General features: G+C 41.6%; 1 protein-coding gene across 3 annotated transcripts in view; it reads left to right on the top strand.

Moving 5' to 3' along the window:
• Nucleotides 1-12,425, top strand: part of PTPRJ (protein tyrosine phosphatase receptor type J) — an 84,658-nt gene extending 72,233 nt beyond the window's left edge. For all 3 annotated transcript variants that reach the window (XM_080405772.1, XM_080405771.1, XM_080405773.1), the window contains exons 12-23: nucleotides 596-806; nucleotides 980-1,098; nucleotides 1,670-1,757; nucleotides 2,811-2,852; nucleotides 3,791-3,878; nucleotides 4,995-5,085; nucleotides 5,937-6,010; nucleotides 6,166-6,300; nucleotides 6,691-6,810; nucleotides 7,579-7,739; nucleotides 8,240-8,375; nucleotides 9,131-12,425. In XM_080405772.1, coding sequence (XP_080261898.1) covers nucleotides 596-806; nucleotides 980-1,098; nucleotides 1,670-1,757; nucleotides 2,811-2,852; nucleotides 3,791-3,878; nucleotides 4,995-5,085; nucleotides 5,937-6,010; nucleotides 6,166-6,300; nucleotides 6,691-6,810; nucleotides 7,579-7,739; nucleotides 8,240-8,375; nucleotides 9,131-9,289 — 1,424 coding nt within the window. In that variant the 3' untranslated portion in view covers nucleotides 9,290-12,425. The remainder of the gene's footprint in view (nucleotides 1-595; nucleotides 807-979; nucleotides 1,099-1,669; nucleotides 1,758-2,810; nucleotides 2,853-3,790; nucleotides 3,879-4,994; nucleotides 5,086-5,936; nucleotides 6,011-6,165; nucleotides 6,301-6,690; nucleotides 6,811-7,578; nucleotides 7,740-8,239; nucleotides 8,376-9,130) is intronic.
• The last annotated feature ends 5,551 nt before the right edge of the window (nucleotides 12,426-17,976 follow it).

Below are 17,976 nucleotides of genomic sequence, written 5' to 3'. Positions count from 1 at the left end.
TTTGTCTTCTGGAAGACATACTGCTTTGGCCAGTGCTTGTCTGTGTCAAGAAAAGGCAGAAATTAACTCTTGTCTCTTAGGGTTTAGGTGTGAGACTTCTTGTAAGATGTAGCAAGGACCTATAGCTCAGGACACGTTTGGTGTCACCCTGAATGAGGCTTGATGCTGTTTCGGTAGCACAATGTTAGCAAATACCAATTGACTTTTTCTACACTGTTTGCATTGTACTCGGCTACATATGGTAGTTGACAGAGCACATATGGGTATGGCTGGCTTGTCTCGCGAAGGGTATCCACGAGGATGCTGGAGTCTACTACTTAACACCCCTTTACAGAGAAGCTCTGCTATACATCGTGGAGGTAAAACCAGTAAGAGATTAAAACAAACAGCGTTGGGGAGTAGGGAGATAGTTCAGTAGATTGCACTGCAGCAGAAGAGGTTTCTGAGATTGTCTGGTGCGCTCGGGCTTTCGTTTCAGGCAGCTCTTACAGAGTAATGGCAGCTGTGGTTAATGTGACAGTCTCAGGCGTCGCGCCAAGCAATACAAAAATCAGTGGGTGATGTATACTACATATGTCCTTGGTTTTCCCTGAAGGTTGTGGGTCTTTGAAGTCTAAATTGAACAACACATACAAAGATTTCAAGAAGAGGACGACAGTCACCTATGTAACATACGTCATAGATACAGAGCAGGCAAAATCACCTTCTTTCCGTTCTCAGAATGGTACAAACATCATTAATGTCGGCAAGGGAAACACAATGTATGCCTACGAAAACGGACCATTGATTCCTCTTCATTCATACAGGTATTTATCTCAAACCACTGTTTGGGTAATTTTTCTGGAGTTGAAAGCTAAAAGATTGTCTGATTAAAAGATTACAGATTTTGCTTATTACAGATTTTGCTTATGTCTGTTAAAACCGTGTAATGTACCTGTCTCTCTGTCTTTGGGTTTTTTTTCTTCTCCCTTACCAACAGGGCAAGCATTGCAGGTTTCACTAACATAACCTTTACTATGGCCGACATCATTGTGGGGGAAGATAGTTACGTATCATTTTCACCCTGTTCTGAGGCAGTTTTGCTACCCCAGGATCCAGGTATGGAAATGTCAATTACAGGACTGGTGGCTTGGCACATATACAGTGTGTGGCAAGTTTCATAACAGCAAAACACACGCTGTTCTGTTTTTTCTGTATTGAATTGTTTCTTTCTAGCTTTGCAGTGAACCGCTCTGTAAATTCATAGCTTGCATATAGCCCTGCAGGTGACCTCTTTTTCCCATGTGTGCTTTCCCCTGCAGAAGTAACAGAAAGCTGTGCTATTCATGACACACTAAAAGGGATTGGATGGCACAGTGAGACTTTGGTACAGAAACAAGTAGCAAAAAGCAGCTGATGTACTAACAGTTCTGGTAAATTAGAAGCGGATGTATTAGAATGCAAATACTGGTCCTTTGATGCCAATTTTGTATTAATTTATCATGCTTGGTTTATTATTCTTGATGAGCTTTCAATACTGGTACTGACAAAGGACACAGTAGAGAATAGATGTTTAGTAGAGCAGAGTGTGCTCTGTCACTTCTGAGGTTCTTTTGTAGCGTGTTGATTGAGCTAAATCATTACCAAGGAGGTAAATCAGTAATGAGTAATACTGGTTCTCTTTTACCAGGTGTTATTGCTGGAGCTGTTATTGGATGCCTTTTAGCTATATTGGCTGTAGTTTCTATAGGGGGTTTCATATTCTGGAGGAGGAGAAGGTAATGTGTGTTCATTATGCATTTGCTGTGATGAGGAACCACAAGTATTTCACTTCTGTATCTTTCTCCTATAAAGGCCTCTCTTTGTTTTATGCGCTTCTGCCATGAGGTTTTAAAATATGTTCTGTTAAAAACCTTGTTTGTATGTCACAGATTAGAGTGGATGTGCCAAGCTAGTTAAATTATTTTTTTCAACCCCATAGTTACAAACTGACAAGTTAAGATTTGTTTTGTTTAGCTCTTCTGAATTCATGCATGCTGATGAAGTAATTCAGTCAGAAGTGAGAAAACATCACAAATTATTGTGCTAAAAGACATATGTAATTGTATCTTGGATGGTTTTATTTTAAATGAACCATTAATCACACTTTTTACTTGCTTGATGGCCTGTAACGTGAAATCTCTATTCCGGAGTTTCTAGAAGCTGGTGAGTTGCCTAGGAATTGGGCTGGTTCCTGTTTCCAGTGTTTTCCAAATGATCTGGGACTTAAGAGTCCTTTTCCTGCTTCTGTTTGTGCGGTACATCCTTTCTAAAGAATTGGCTGTAGGGCCCTTAGTCCAGTTTTCTTAGTTTTTCTGATTAACTGCTGTTATATTTACAGGCATGTCCAGTAGCTGTGGACAATACTGAGAAGAGCTTCCTCTAAAGCTAGGAACACTTACTTTCATTCAGCTGCCACTTTCTGCACCACTGACACATGGCTGCTGGACAGTTAGTGTAGGGATTCTGGGGTTAGCAGCGATTCTCCCGAGATGCTAGCTAACAGCGTGGATCCCTCGGATGTGCTTGTTCCACCAAACCATATGCTTTGTGTCCAGGTGTTGTACTCTGGGTCTGACAGAAAGAAACGGTCCCATTGCATAGCACCACTGAATGAAGAATGGAGTATTTTGTTCTCGCTTCAGGTGTAGGGTTTGCCTGAGAAGGGTTTTTTTGCACAGGATAAGATGCTTTAAAAGAAATCGTTTTGCACAGGAAATAGCTGTTGTCAGAAATTTAATACGCATCCCACTAAATTCTGCTGTGTATTGTGTTGTTTTCTTTCACAACAGGAAAGATAAAAGAAATACTGAAGTGTCCTTTTCTCCCATTAAGTAAGTCCATATCCTTTCACACACTGTTTTCTGAGCTCAAGTGATATTTGCAAAACTTAATGTGAACCCTGATCCTGGTTTTCTGTGCAGTTTTATATAGAATTTTTCAATATTAATTCCTCGTGGAATTTAAAGACTCTAGCCTGCTGACTAAAAATAATGACATTGATTGACACTTCTTGAGCTGCCACAGGGATTTGGAGTGCTCACTTTGTGAGTTGTTATTAGACACACAGATGTTCCACGTAGTTTTGAAAAAAGAGGATGTTTGAATGAAACGTGGGCTTCCGTGCACATCGAGGGAACAATCCAAATTGTTGATAAAGTGCACATAGGCACAGTTCTGCACCGTGTCCTGGATTTTCCTTTGCTTTATGATTACTTTGTGCTGAGCCATTAACTCAGACAATCCTGATACTGTACAAGCTTTGCCATGGGAGGGTAACCACAATATATTGGAAGTCACAGACAGTGCAGTTGAATCACATTATCGAATTTTTGTGCTGGTGGGAAGGCTTGGCCAGAGCAGCCCATGAAGTCCCACCTGTGCAGACTTTGATAGTTTACATAAAATGCACCAGGGAATGAGGCAAGTCTGAGGGGAGTGCAGAAGCAGCTGACTGATGGCACCTGTGATACCCTTCTCCTGAAGGATGCGCTATTCTCACCTTGGTTTAACAGATCAGTTAAATCCTGTGCTTGGTAACCTGTCCCCTGTAAATGCACGGTTTTGTAGCTGCTACTAACAGTCGTGCTTTCATTCTTAGATTCACATAGTGAAAAATAAGCTGCATGTGTCTAATCAGCCTTTTTTTCTTCCCCCCCACCCTCCCTTGAAGAATCAAGAAGTAAGTAAAGCATACTTTCTAACACATTAACTGAATTCATGGTTTATTTACGTAATCTCAGTTACCAGTACATGGCTTTTCTCATTTCAGATCAAAAATCATTAAAGTGGAGAACTTCGAGTCCTACTTTAAGAAGCAGCAAGCTGACTCCAACTGTGGTTTTGCTGAAGAGTATGAGGTATGTGCCCTCGGTGGAGAGAGCTTCATGACAAATGTTTTTGGAAAGGCAAATTAGCTTTCCTATGGAGCATACAGGAGGCTGGCTGGAGTGGGAGGGAAGGGATCTTTATTACAGAGATTATTACGCCGCGTGTGTAGCCTTCCCTTCTCAGATTCAGCTCCAAAGTGCATGATAAATACTTCACATCCTGAACTATTCTCTCACCCTGTGAGCTTACAGCATGGCCTGCTGGGCAGAGCTCTCAGAGGCAGCGTCTCCTCAGTCCTTGCCTGAGTTGCACTATAGAGTCAGCCTCAGGAGAGCTATTTCACTTCTCTGCACTTTGGGGTTTTTTTAATCTTTTGTTTTTCTACACAGCAAGACAGGTCTCTTGCTAACAGCACTGACTTCTTCAGTGTGTAGGTGTGATTTGCAAACCACACCTGTGCATAGCTGGACGGAGCAGTCAGAGGAACAGCAATTGTGATTAGCTTAGGGACCATAAATGGTTTTCTATGAAATGTGCTAAAGCTTAGCTGTTAGCAGGGTACAAAACGCAAATCAAGTGTCAGTAAGGATTCTGTGTTGCCATGTCTGCTGTTAAAAAATCTCAATTTTTTTCATCTCCTTGAAGCTATTAACTGACTTTCTTCTTCTTTCCAGATGAAATTCTGTCCTTTTGATTGCATTTTTCAGGCTGGTGCTCTGCCTTGCCTTCCTCTGAGATTGTGCTTCCTTCTGTCCTTTCATGATGTACTTGCTCCCTTCCTCCCTGTGATGCAGAGCTTATGCAAGGGAGGTCGCTGCCCGGGGGTCAGAACGGGTGCACCCTTGCTGTCGGTGTCATTGATGTCCATGTTGTCTATTTCTGCAAAACTGGTTCTGGGCTTTACAACCCCCCTCTGGGTTTTAAACATGCTGCTGTGCCTGCATTCCTTATTCATCCCTTCTCCGTCTGCTCTGCCGCAGTCACGCTCCTGCTATGTAAAAAGATGATTCTTTCTGTCATTTATCCCAGTTTAATGTGCCTGCTGTTACAGCAAAGGCCGAAGGTGTTTGGAGCATTTGTCTGTTTCAGTTGTGTGTGGTTCCCAGACCAGGACCATGTGCTGGTAAGGCCCTCTCTTATTGTAGGAACTCAAGTCTGCTGGTGTTCATCAGCCCAAATTTGCTGCTGAACTTGCCGAGAACAGGGGAAAAAACAGATACAACAATGTCCTACCATGTGAGTTACTCTTCGGTTTTGCATCTTCTACTGGTCAAGTTTTTACATGAAAACACTTGGGTTCAGTTAACCTGGCTTCAATAGTAACCAGAGGTTTCAAAGAGGGGATAATGTCGTTAATTTCCAAATGAATGAATTTGGGCTGCTGCGTTCCCAAAATCACTGTAGAAGCAAACCTCAGGAGTTTTCCCTCAAGAATGTTCCCTAAATTTCCCAAACTTTCCCTCAAGGAAGCTCCTTAAAGAGCTTTCCCTTAATTAAATAATTGTAATTTTCTGTTCGTGAGAAACTTGCAGCCCAGGTGGCAAACCCAAGAGGGTAAGAGCTGCTGTGGCCACACAGATGCGCAGAGCTGTGGCCCAGCTGGGCAGCCTTGCCACTGAACCCAGGTTCCACACCCGGCCAAGCTGGCTGTGGGCACCCCAGCGCAGCAGCATGTAAGGAGGAGTTGGAAGGCAAACAGTGACGGGTACTTACGGGTGCTTTGGAGGAAAAACAGCTGCGGTGGCAGCAGGAGACAAATTACATTTTTCTCCAGTAGTTAAAACTGTAGTAAATTTCTTGTTGGATTAAAAATACATATCTATGCAAAAACATACTGTTTTTTTAAAAAATAAAATATCTGTTCAGTATTCTGAGTCTATCCTAACAACTCGTTTTTCTGAAGGCTTTCATTACAAAAGTTCTAAACTGCTGCTATTTGTGATCACTGAAGTTATATTCTTATTCTTAAAACGCACACTGTTATAAAACACCTTTTATTTAGAAATCATGCGTTAGATGAGCAGTATTTTGCTGAAAGGTTCAGGTTCTGAAATTCCTCATTTTCTTTTCCTTTTTTCTTTCTGCAGATGATATTTCTCGTGTTAAACTTTCAGATCAAAACTCTGCAACTGACGATTATATTAATGCAAACTATATGCCTGTAAGTTGCTTCATTAGTTGAAATGAAATATAATGCGTGTTTTTAAGATGTAGGCTTAACAGCTCATGATGATGTTTAAAATTGGCTTTTTGTCTCATTAATGCATGTGTGCGTGTGTGTATATATATATATTTATTTTGGGCTTTTTGTCTTAGGGCTATAACTCGAAGAAGGCCTTTATTGCCGCACAGGGCCCTTTACCCAGTACTATAGAAGACTTCTGGCGCATGATTTGGGAAAAGAATATTTACTCTATTGTGATGTTGACAAAATGTGTTGAACAAGCCCGGGTATGTTTCTATTAAAACTGAACCATCTCTTGAAGACCGTTGCGTCTCTTCTAATTTTGGTGTTACCCTAGTAGGTTGGAGACCTTCTTTCTTTTAAAAACCATCCGCTTACTGGAAGACTGTTTTCTAAATTAAGTAAGCCCCATTTTTTTAGCTTTTCCCCATTTTATATCTGCTGACTACTAGAAAAGATAATCTCAGGAGGGTTGTGGAATTGCTGCCTTTAAGGGTGGGTTCTTCTCCCTGAGGAATGGTTTTGGTAGAGCTTCTGCCCAGGAATGGGCTGTTGGGAAGGGTGACATGCTTTCTAGCCCTGCTTCAGGTGGGGTGTTAGTTAAAACGAGAGTCAGCTGCTGTGTATGATGTATCATCTTGCAACTCTCTTCTTAGACCAAATGTGAGCAATACTGGCCAGACAAACAATCCAAGAGCTACGGTGACATTACTGTGACAATGGTCTCGGAGGTTGTCCTTCCAGAATGGACAATAAGGGACTTCACTGTAGAAAAGGTGAGCCCCCCCCAAGTTGTTAGTGTATCTGTAGAAGTGATTTATTGCATCACTATGACTTCACATGTTAAGCAACACTGATGTGATAATATATAATTTCACTAAAACTTAATGAAATTCAGAGTTATCTGAGGGAGAAGGATAAAAGTTGTTTATTTTTATTTGAGGCTTGGAGCATATTGGACTGCTTTCTGCCAGAAGTCTGATTTAAAATCTTTCACACTATTCGCTGACGACGAGATTCCTGTGATACTTGTGTGTATGTTTGGAAGCCCTGGCTTCTCACAGCCGTTTTAGCAACATATCCAGTGGTGGGAGTGAGTTGTCAGTAAGAGCCTCCCTGTGGCACAAAGGGGTCTGCCAGCAAAATCTGGCCTGCTAATGGGAATTGCTGGTTGCCCTGTCAGTGGTCCTGAGCTGGTGTTTCTCTGAGACTCGCACCTTACGCAGAACTTCTGCTTATGCAGATACTTGTCCTGTCTGCTAGACTGAACAGTTAGCTGTTTCTGTCAGCAAATGAAATGCAGCAGAGATGATCTTGGAGTAAAGTGAAAAGTAAAAGGAAATTATTTCGAAGTATTCTCTACCAGAGCAGGAGGAGGGAAACTGAAATATCATTGATCAAATTACTGCACAGTTTGTAACAGGCCCCTAGTGAAGCTGAGCTTTGCCCAGTACATATGTCTGGAAGCCCTACTGTTGCTCCTCTGGAGCCGGTTTGTTTATTTATTTGTTTGTTTGTTTTTCCCCTGATGTGTATTCCCCTAGTCTAACACGCCAGAGAGCCACATGGTGCGCCAGTTCCATTTCACCTCCTGGCCAGATCATGGAGTGCCGGAGACAACAGACCTTCTCATCAACTTCAGACACCTTGTTCATGAGTACAGCAGTCAAAATCCAATCGACTCTCCTACTCTGGTGCACTGCAGGTAGGAAGAACATATTTGTGTTAGACACATTTTTATCTTGTGGCTTTTTAAAAAACAATTCTTTTCAATGTGATTTAGAAAAAGAAAAAAAAAAAGTAAGTCTCTTTGCTTAACGATATGGGCTAATCATCCTGCCAAATTAAAACCTTTGCCCCATGCCTCAGAAGGGTAGCAATGCTATATAGATAGCAAAGTACACGACACAAAATTTCATTAGAATAGACCCTGTGTCCTTGCCTGGAAAACTTAGCTCGAGAAGCTGCCTTTTCAAGTACTTTTACAGGTAACCTTGTGCCAGTGCAAGACTGGGAAGCCCAAAAGCGTGTCCTCCCTCCCTGTCGGTGGTAGTAAGAACCACCCACTGGGCTGCAGAGGCTTTTAGTACCCGTGCCACTGCAATAATAGAAAGCATTTTGCTAGACTCACTGGTGTTTTGGCAGGCCACTGGTGAGCAGGTGGTTGAGAGAAAGCAGTAAATAGCTTTCCCCATGTCACTGCAGTGCTGGTGTTGGGAGGACAGGAACATTCATTGCCATTGACCGCCTGATTCAGCAGATTGAAATGGAGAACACTGTGGATGTGTACGGAGTGGTGTATGATCTTCGCATGCACCGACCTTTAATGGTGCAAACTGAGGTAAGGCTGTCTTTCGTCCAGCAGCATGTTTTTCAAATATGCGTAATAATCCAGGAAGGGTAGGCTCAAGGTGTACTTCAAAATTACAGGAAGATTAGATACTAAGAAGCAATCTGAAATTGCTTTTTATTTGATATTTATTTATCTTCTCTCCTTCCTGCCTCATCTCGTCCCACGAAAGTAGTTGCAGCCAGGGGCCATAGTACATGTGAGCAATCTCTTTACAGAGTACTTCGTAGGAGTGGCATTTGCAGCTGGAAAGAATCAAATCCTGAAAAAGTTGGTTTGTTTTGGTTTTGGGGGGCTTTTTTGCAGCTTCTTTCACCCATGTGAGTTTTATAGTTTTATCCTTACAGCTGTGAGCCAGAATTATCTTCAGTCAAGTGGTCTCAGTTCTGTTCTGCAGGAACACCCATGTTCCTGTTGAAATTATGACATCAGTCTGGAAAGGTGTGTGGATTAACTCAAGCTGATCTGAAAAAGGCTGTAAACTGCCCATCATGAAGGTCTTTTAAGAGGGAGTTAGGCATGACGGAAAACTTGATCCTAGTTCTTTACGGAGGGTTGATCAGATGATGTCATGAGGTCCTTTCCAGTCCTGTTTCCCATGAACTATACGTACAACTTCTAAAATATACTCCCCGATAGCATTCAGCGCAGTGCATCCGAACCTCAGAATCTGTATTCAGGAGCAGAATTACTTCCAAAATTGAGTTATTTTCTAGAAATGTATTACCCTCTCTTTCTTTCATCAGGACCAGTACGTCTTCCTAAACCAGTGTGTTATGGATATTATTAAATCCCAGAAAGACAAGAAAACAGATCTTATTTACCAAAACATGACAGCAATGGCAATCTATGAGAATTTCACACCTGGGCCAGGCTTCGGGAAGGCAAATGGCTACCACGCATAGCCTGGAAGGAGTGCCATGTCTCCAGGAGGCGTTACCTGCACATAGGAAAGGGAGATGTTCTGCTCAAGTTTTCCAGGATTGTGTGGAGTGTCTGTCTTCTCCAGTTCTGTCTGCATTTGACGACGTGATCTGCGGAAGGAAAACCAATTCTGTCAGGAGCTGCAGACTGATATAAAAGAAAAACAAAACAAAAAACAAACCAAGCAAAACTATTTAAAGTTAACAGAAGAATCTTGCTTTTTCTTGGGAATTTAACAGTACTGATAAGTGAAAATAGCATTTGCAGTATGAACGGTGAGCTAGTATTTAATATTAAAATAATAACACAAGCTTTTTATTACAATTTTATATGATTTCATTTACAGACACCAGGCTTGTGGGCTGTTTTAATATATTTAATTATAAGTTTCAGGAACATATTTTATCTACTGTATCTGATTACTTAGCTAATAGATATGTGCCTCTGTGAGTTTTGGGGGTTTTTTTTCTGTGTTCCTGTTTATTTAAAAAAGGAGTACAAACAGCTCCTTCAAATGGACATTTATATTTGGAAATTGTGCCTTTTCCAGTTGCTACTCTAGAAAAAAAACCAGCAGAGATTCTATTTTTGTACTGAAACTCCTAATGAGAACACAGATTTTTAAATAAGGCTTATGTCAAACTTAACTGTAGTTGCACTGTTGGCAGGACTCTCCAGAAGTTTGGAGGTGAGCTTTGTTTTTGCATTTCACCACAAATAGCCCCTGCCTTAATGTTTCGGTGCCTCTGCTAGAGCAAAAGGAGTGTGGTCTGTCACTCCAAGCTTTAACTATAGTAAAAAAAACTGAGCAAGTGAGTATGTGAATGTGTGTGCGGGTGTGTGTGGGTGTGTATGAAGGACAGAATAGCTTCTCCCTGTTCCTGGCTGATATTCCTGTTTTTATACAATTTATAATGATTTATTTAAAGGTGCAATATATAATTTACTGAATAATGATCACTCTATTCTAATAGAGTTTTACTCAGGTTGGTGTCTTTTTATCATTGTTGTTGTTTTTTCTCAAATATATAAATCTGTGAAAATGTCGAAACGAAGGTTCCATGTGTCCAAGCACTCCCAGATTGACAGGCTTTACTGTTTCTACCAGAACAAATTGCACAAAATTCTCCTGTAAAGACCAATTTCTCAGTTGTTTTAGCCATTCAAAACTGAGACGCATCTTACCTGCCTGCATCTCATTGACCTAATGTAATGGTTTTATAATTACCTGCAATATACTGCTGCTGTTGTTTTAACTGGTCCTTTTAAAAATGGAACAAACAAGCAGAAACCCCCTAGCTGCTGATTTTACAAGTCAAGGATCAGATTGGAATTATTTTGCTGGTACATAACTGCTAGACTTATGAAGGCATTACCAATGAAGGACTTCTTAATTTTAATTAGGTGGGGGTGGGGGGTGGGGGGGGGTGGGTTTTGGTCTTCGGATCATTGCACTGGTTGCATTGCAGAGGAATACAAAGTTTATGAATAATGCTATAGAATAGCTATAAAGTGGTGAAAGTCTTATGAAGGTTTAATAACCAGAGTCCCTGGTATTCTGCTGCTTTGTTTTGTGTTGTTTTGGGTTTTTGTTTGTTATAGCAGAGTTGTCAGAAGAAGCTACAGATGCTAGGAGTGTATGTGACAGTACAGTGGAACCTGGCGACCTCACAGAGTCCACTGTCAGCTGAAGGAAAATGTAGCAATTCCTGGTGCACAGCTGTAACTTTACAGGTATACCGTGGAATTTTTTACAACCTGGAGTGAAATTGTGGTGTGCAATGTGTGAACAAAACTGGAGGACAAACCACAGTGTGCTTCAGCTTTCATGGTTTTGGGGAGTGTTTTTTTTGTTTTTTTTTGTAGCAGCCACTTCTGGGTTCTTGAATATTTTTTTTCTTTCTCTGAAATACTTTAAAAAAAAACAAAAACCCACACACAAAAAAAATCCCAAAAAACCCCACAAGGTTAATGATCCTGCCCAACTCCATCCAAACTGGCATTCCACATAGTGGATCTCTCACCTGGCATTCTTTCTAAGCTGCTGTCAGATGACAAAGATAAACCACTTGGACCAAACAGAACCATTCCAAAGGAACTGGGAGGGAAGAAAGTCTGCCCCTTAGTCATGTTATTTTTTTCTCTCTTAAGCTTTCAATTACTGCACATCTGTGCAGAGCGCAGAGACAGTGTTGATTACGGCAGGTCTCCCAAGAACTTGCTGCCTTAGGGTGCTGAATGCTCTCTTGCTTCAGAAGGCCCTTGTTTTGTATAGCACAGAAGAGAGGGAGACTAATCTTCTATGCTAGATCATGTTTGCATTGTATTGCAGCAGAACATCAGAAAACGAGCTTATAATGGTCTGTGTTTCTGCCTGGTCACTGCCCAGATACTGTTACAGAAAGCAAACCTATCTGTCCTGTTGTTTTGATGTTGGAAGCAGGTGCCAAATTCTCCCTTGTGTTGCCATCTAAAGAGTATCTGTTTTTAATACAACTGTATACACGTGTATTCCCAAATCTGACCCATTGTGAGAAGAGACAGAAGTTGGAAGGAAATGACCTGCTGATAGCAGGTATAGGTGGAAAAAGTTGGTAAGGCTTAAAATGTGGTAAACACAAAGTTGGCCGTAGTATTGATGAGAGGAAGTAGAACATGCCTCATAGAATATCTCTGCAGGAAGAGGAGGATTAAAGGCAATGCTCTACTACCTTGTTGATCTGTCTTGGTCAAGGTGATGTGAGTTCCTGCAAATACTTTTTTCACTGCCTTCTGATGTTCTGTGTGTTACAGTCGCTGAGGTCTGTCTCTTTGGCCAATGTTTTCTCTTGCTGTTGCTTATGTAAAGATACCTGCTTTTCAGGCTGAAAGCTCCACTGTGTGGCAACTACATCTGCATTTCTGTTCGATTCTTTCTTTCCATTTGGGGCCTGCTTAAGAAGGGAAAAGTTGATGTGTGTCAAATAAGTGACTGCTGAATATCTTGAAATTATGTATAAATCTTAATTGTTTTCATATTTGTTGTACAGGAAATTTCAGCACATGTCTATAATGGTTTTAATGGTTTCATTTGTTTTTAAAGATATAAAAATAACAATTAAAAAGCATCATCCTAGAGCACTTTCTGTCTTGTGTTTCCTTTCTTGGGGTTTTCTTCTCAGTTCCTTTTGAATAAAATTAATTTTCTAGAATACCCATTTAATTTGAGGAGCTTTATAATGGATAAGGAGAGTGGGCTCCCATCCTGTAGGGTGGCACATGAGTTGGGTACGTATTACGGTCACTAGGGCTCCCTGCAAGGGTGTTAATCTGTCATTGAGCCTTGCCTGGTGGAACAGGGCCTGATGCTGTTGTGTTCTGGCAGTTGGTGGTCTCTCTAAATGAAGAGCTTGGTATCAGTTAAAGGAACAATACCTTCATCCAAGGTCAGTCAAAAGATTTCCGCTAACTGAAACAGCCTTGAGGGAGGACCAGTGTTTCTAGGACTCCTTTACTTCCACAAAACCAAGAGTGATGGCTTTTTCATCCCTTGAAAGAGGTGTCCTGTTGTCAGGGGGTGATGACAGAAGCGGGTGCAGAAATATCTTGGTAATGTTGTGTTATAGCTGGCTTCTTGATTACAGATTACCTGACTGCAGATGGATATAAAATATCCATATAAATCTTGTGTCTTCTAAAATTCTTGGTTTCCATTCCTGGTTGCCATCTGAATCACTCCCAAGGAGGATCACATGCCTGGAGGGTGATACTGGCACTCAATAGCTCTGCAATTTATCACGGGGTGCTGACACTTACTGTAAAATCTTGTGATCCTCCATCATAACTCTGGTGCGTTTTCTGAAACAACCACATGGTGAGAGGGAAAGAGCAAAGCGTGATTGTCTCATCATCTTCCAGTGGGAGAACGTGCCAGCCACATGATGGTTGTTAGAGTGCGCTGCATGAGACTTTCTGCAGAAGACAAGCTGTGACAAGGAACTTCCCAGCATAGGACCTGCAGCAGGTGACCACCACTACCGGGGCCAATCAGCCTCGGGGACACTTTTAGGGAGCAAAATCCCTCACTTTTTTGTTTTCCTTAAATCAGATTTGAAATATTAGAACTTCAGTAAAGCCAACTGTTCTGGATGTCATATGGAGTGTTAGTCTGTTGGGGTGGGCAGAACAGATCCCGTGTATCTGGAAGTCTCATTCTGTACCTGGTGGTGCCATGTATTAGGTTTACTGACTTTGAGAATAAAAAGGTGGAGTTCAGACAGGAAAGGATGTAATCTTCCTGTCCTGTTCTTTGCTTGATAAATGTTATGTAGTCTGGAATACTGCTCCCTTGCATGCCCTTCCTGGCTGGGTGCTATCAGGCAGCAAATGGATTTTGGAGATGAACAGATGTGGATGTTCTTGCAGAAGAGGGACAGAAATGGGAGCTTAGAAGGGAAAAACACCTGAAAACTTCACACACTTTGCTTTTTTCAAGCAAAAAAGGAAAAGTCTCTTAGCTATGGCAAAGATGCTAGGTGTTAACAGTTCCTGGGTGTTCTGAGTAAAAGTTAATTAAGAAATGCAGATGCAATCACTTTCGTTCAGGGGCAGAATGAGGGGCAAGCAAGGATCAACAGTTTGTTTCTGAGGCAGGTAGGTACAGTGTTCTCACACCCACCAGAGAAGTTACTGTGCTTCCTTTTCCCGGTTACTGTGGCACTGCTTCAGGGAGGCCCTTTCAGCTCTTCCCATAAGACCTCGTGTCACTGAAAACTCTGGCTTTAAATGGTTCCATTTTTGTTAACAGACATCATCTCCTGACAGCCAGAAGCAAACCTAGCAAATCAGCCCCTCACACCAAGAAAAGGTAGTCTAGTTTGATCCAAAATGAGTTACTTTAACTCATGTTTTACCGTCAACTTTCCAAATGACTAGGGAAAAGCCAGCTTGTGTGGAACAATGTTCTGGATGTAATGCTAGTGTTTCATAGACACCCCTAGTGTATTAATAATGCTTACAAGAAAACTGCTAGGGACACAAAAGCTGTGTGCTCAGTGTGCTAGGGACAAAAGCACTCCTTGCACACTGTGCTGTGTCTCTGCCCTTGTTTCTGTGCAGGGCAGGACGGGCAAGGCAACTGGTATTCTCTTAAGATACTTCTTAGACTCATTTGTTTTGGTTTTTTAGTTGGCAGTTTTCTGATGTGGTGCTTCTAGTGCTGGGAATGTACTATCAGAAGGAAAACAGGCTCTTTGGTAAAGGCTGATCTAACATCCATTCTTGATTAAGATATGTGCCTACCTAAAAGGGGATCGCTGTCGCTCCAGAAAGGAAATACAGCCTGTTCATTTCTGCTGTAAGCCTCCAGATGGCACATGATACCTCTGTTCTTTCCAGGGAACGCTTTTCCTGCGAGGCTGCTCGCTTTTTCACTTCCTTCCCAGACTCTGATAACCTCCCACCACCCCATGTGCTGTTTCACCTTTCTTCTCCCCACGCTATGGGTACAAAGCCTGTCCCCTCCAGGCCTAGCTCACGTCAATGCCACCCAGGTCACCATGCCCGTTTAAGGCTGTCTGCCTGCTCCACAGGTGCTAGGTACCTCATGCTCATCTGTGGAGTGTTGTATACCTGATCAGGTAACTTTTTGAAAAAGCTCTTAAGTTCAGCAATAGCCTGACAATGCCAAATAATCCTTGGCTTTTAACACCTGAGCATTGCTAGGTGTTTTCTGATGGTGCGTGTAGTCCAAGGTGAGGACTGGCTCGGACCAGCCTGGAGCTGGTTATTCAGTATTGTCGGCTGTGCGGTCGTTTCCCAGTTTGTCTGCTCCACAGCTTTTCTCAGCAGTGATGGATTTATAGGATTGCTGAACGCAGTGCAGATACATCAATAAAGACAGCAAGATGTTCTTACTCATACTGCTCAACATAAAAAACAGTAAAAAGGCTATTTCAGTTAATGAATCTGTGTGTGTGTGTGTAACACTAACGAAGTTTCTTCCACACCTTTTTTTGCAAGTCTTTAGGGAGGTTTTAAATGCACCTTTTAAAGCATCTGGAAACATCTGGTGAGTTACTTTGGCTTCTTCCTTCTCTAGCCTGAAATACAGAAAGATTTCAATGCAAAGCACTCGATTTTTCACGAGCACAGCTATAATGGAGATGAGTGTGTGAGGGACCTTCAGCAAATGCTCTAAATGTACTGGAAAGTGTGTCTACACCTACTCGGCTGCTTGCAATGAATGAGGAATAAATCAAAACTAGAAGTAACACCTCACCTCCAAACTTCCCATTCTTGTATATCAGCACCGGTCCCATGGAAGATCTGCTCTGTGCAGGGTCTGCCTGAGCTGAACTGCTCTCAGCTACTGTCTCCAGGCCAGATCGATGTTCCCAGCACTGGCACTGGCAGGGCAGGTTGGCACGTGCTGGAGGAAGGCTGAGCTCTGGAGTCCAGTTACCGAATTGCTGAGAAAAAATTCTGGACAATCAGGATCAATCAAACCTTTAAAACCATTGTAATTTAATAATAAGTCATGTCTAAAGCTATTGAATTGGTTTTCCTCCACCTGATGATGTCCTAAAATGTGACTGAAATGGCAGCCAATAGATTTCAAAGTGAGACCATCAATATTTTTATTTGTCAAGCTCACTGCCAGCACATTAGTACCAGTCACACTATTTCTGTTAAGACACTTGATATTGCCATTTGGTATTTTGAGAATGAACTTTTTAGGGTTTCAGAAAGCATTGCCTTTAAAAAATGCTTCCAAACAAAGATCTGAACAGTTCCACATTAACTGAAAAAAAAATCTTTCTTGGGAATTGCTTTCCATTTTATTTCTTCACAATTTGGACATTTTTTAAAAGCAACTTAAAGTAAAGATGAATGGTTGACTGTTTCAATCAGGATTTAAGAATATATTCCAATTTTGTTTCTCTAAAATGTGTTTTGTAGTCAAGGGGACTGAAATACTGAGAAATGCAAAGAAAGCACCAGTTTCACTCACCTGGAGCAAGACCTTATCTCTGCTCGACAACCCTTGGTCAGAGGAGAGAGGGAGTGAAGGCATACACAGAGCAAACAGCTTGCATAGAGCTTTGGCAAACCAAGCTTATTTTTTTGAGCAAAATTAAGCACCCAGTTAGAAAACAGTGGTACAGAGAATAGGGAATCTGAATATATATGGATGTCAATCAGTAACAGCTGCTTAAACTTTCTGCAGATGGTAACCTGAGTCATCTAGAACTGATGACAAATTACCCGAACACTGACAGCTCTCCTGTATGTAGATTTTGATATTGAAGTAGGTCAACACATATCACGTATAGGACACGTACTTTTTTCCACGGTATTCTCTTATGCGATTTATAGGTTTGTTAGTGCCTTATTCTAAGCAGCTGTGGAAAGTATGTGCTTTTTCCTGAAGAGTGTTGCACTGAGCCATCCATTATGTGTATTTAGGTACTCGACTTTCCATTTCACAGACACAAGTTAAATATCTTTTTTAAATATTTTTTTTCCTCTTATGTTATTCCAATGCCATGTAAGCATGCATGGCTGGGTAGGCTGAAATTTTAAAAGTCAGTCTGAGGAAGCCAAAATGTTATTACCAAACCAGGGCCTTAAGACTCTTTCAAGGTCACTGGCTTTAAATGATACTAGAGGTATGTGGAAGTATTATTCTGTAGAACACGGTCAGTTGGTTCCAGATGAAATATTATTATAGTTGCAATTTATTACATAAAGTGATCAATATGTTGTAAGTGCTTTTACTAGGTAAAGCCAGAATCTATGTGAAAACACAACCAGCAGCACCACCGTCTGCAGAGGCTGCTCTCTCTGCACTTGGAGAAAACACCACACCACAATTTTTCCTTGGATTGGGCTTTCAATCAGCAAACATTTCAACTTTAAAGGACTTTGCTATTTAGTTTATTTTGGCAAAGGCAGGATGGTTCTGGAGGAGTCAAGCTGGCTGCTTTCTGGACTGAGGACAGAGCTGCTGAGGAGGGAAGGTTCATCTCCTGATGAGAATTTGCAGTCGATACAACCAGATGCAGGAGATAAATATAACCAGCAGCTGAACAAGGCACAAAACAGCAGTGTGATGACCATGGTCACTCTAATAGACAGCATCTACAATTGTCTACCATTTTCTGGACTTCTTAGATACAAAATTTTTAGGAGACATTTGAAGGCATTTTTTGTGGTTTTGTTCAGAAGTAGTTCCTTTCAGTAAAGTGGGTGGTGTCGGAATAAAATCAGAGGGGTTTATGGGCGATTCAAAGCCTGGACAATGAATGTTGGTATCATTAACACAGACACCAAATCAGCTATGAAATACCACAAAAAGGACCGGCAAAACAAATTGATATCTTTGCCAGCAGCTGCATTGTGGGGCTGAATCGCTTTCCCACGAGCTGGAGGAAGCAGAATGCACTCTCGCTGCGCCGGAGCCAAGGGGCTGTGGAGGGGAAAACCTGCATGTTTCGCTGCAGGTATGTGCTGCAAATGTTTGCAGATGTGAAGCTGCGGTGCCTTTTCTTCTTATTTCACACAACAGAGAAGGGAAAAATAGTTTAATAATTTCATTGCAACTAATTGCATCTTAATAACCTGGGACTGGACCAGAAACCAGCGGGCAAACAGCAGGGTAAGATTAGTGTGGAGTTTCTCACCAGCC

This window comes from Falco punctatus, assembly GCF_963210335.1.
Source record: "Falco punctatus genome assembly, chromosome: 10".
Lineage (NCBI taxonomy): Eukaryota > Metazoa > Chordata > Aves > Falconiformes > Falconidae > Falco > Falco punctatus.
Note: the sequence above shows the minus strand (reverse complement) of the source record. Positions and strands in the feature narration are given on the sequence as shown.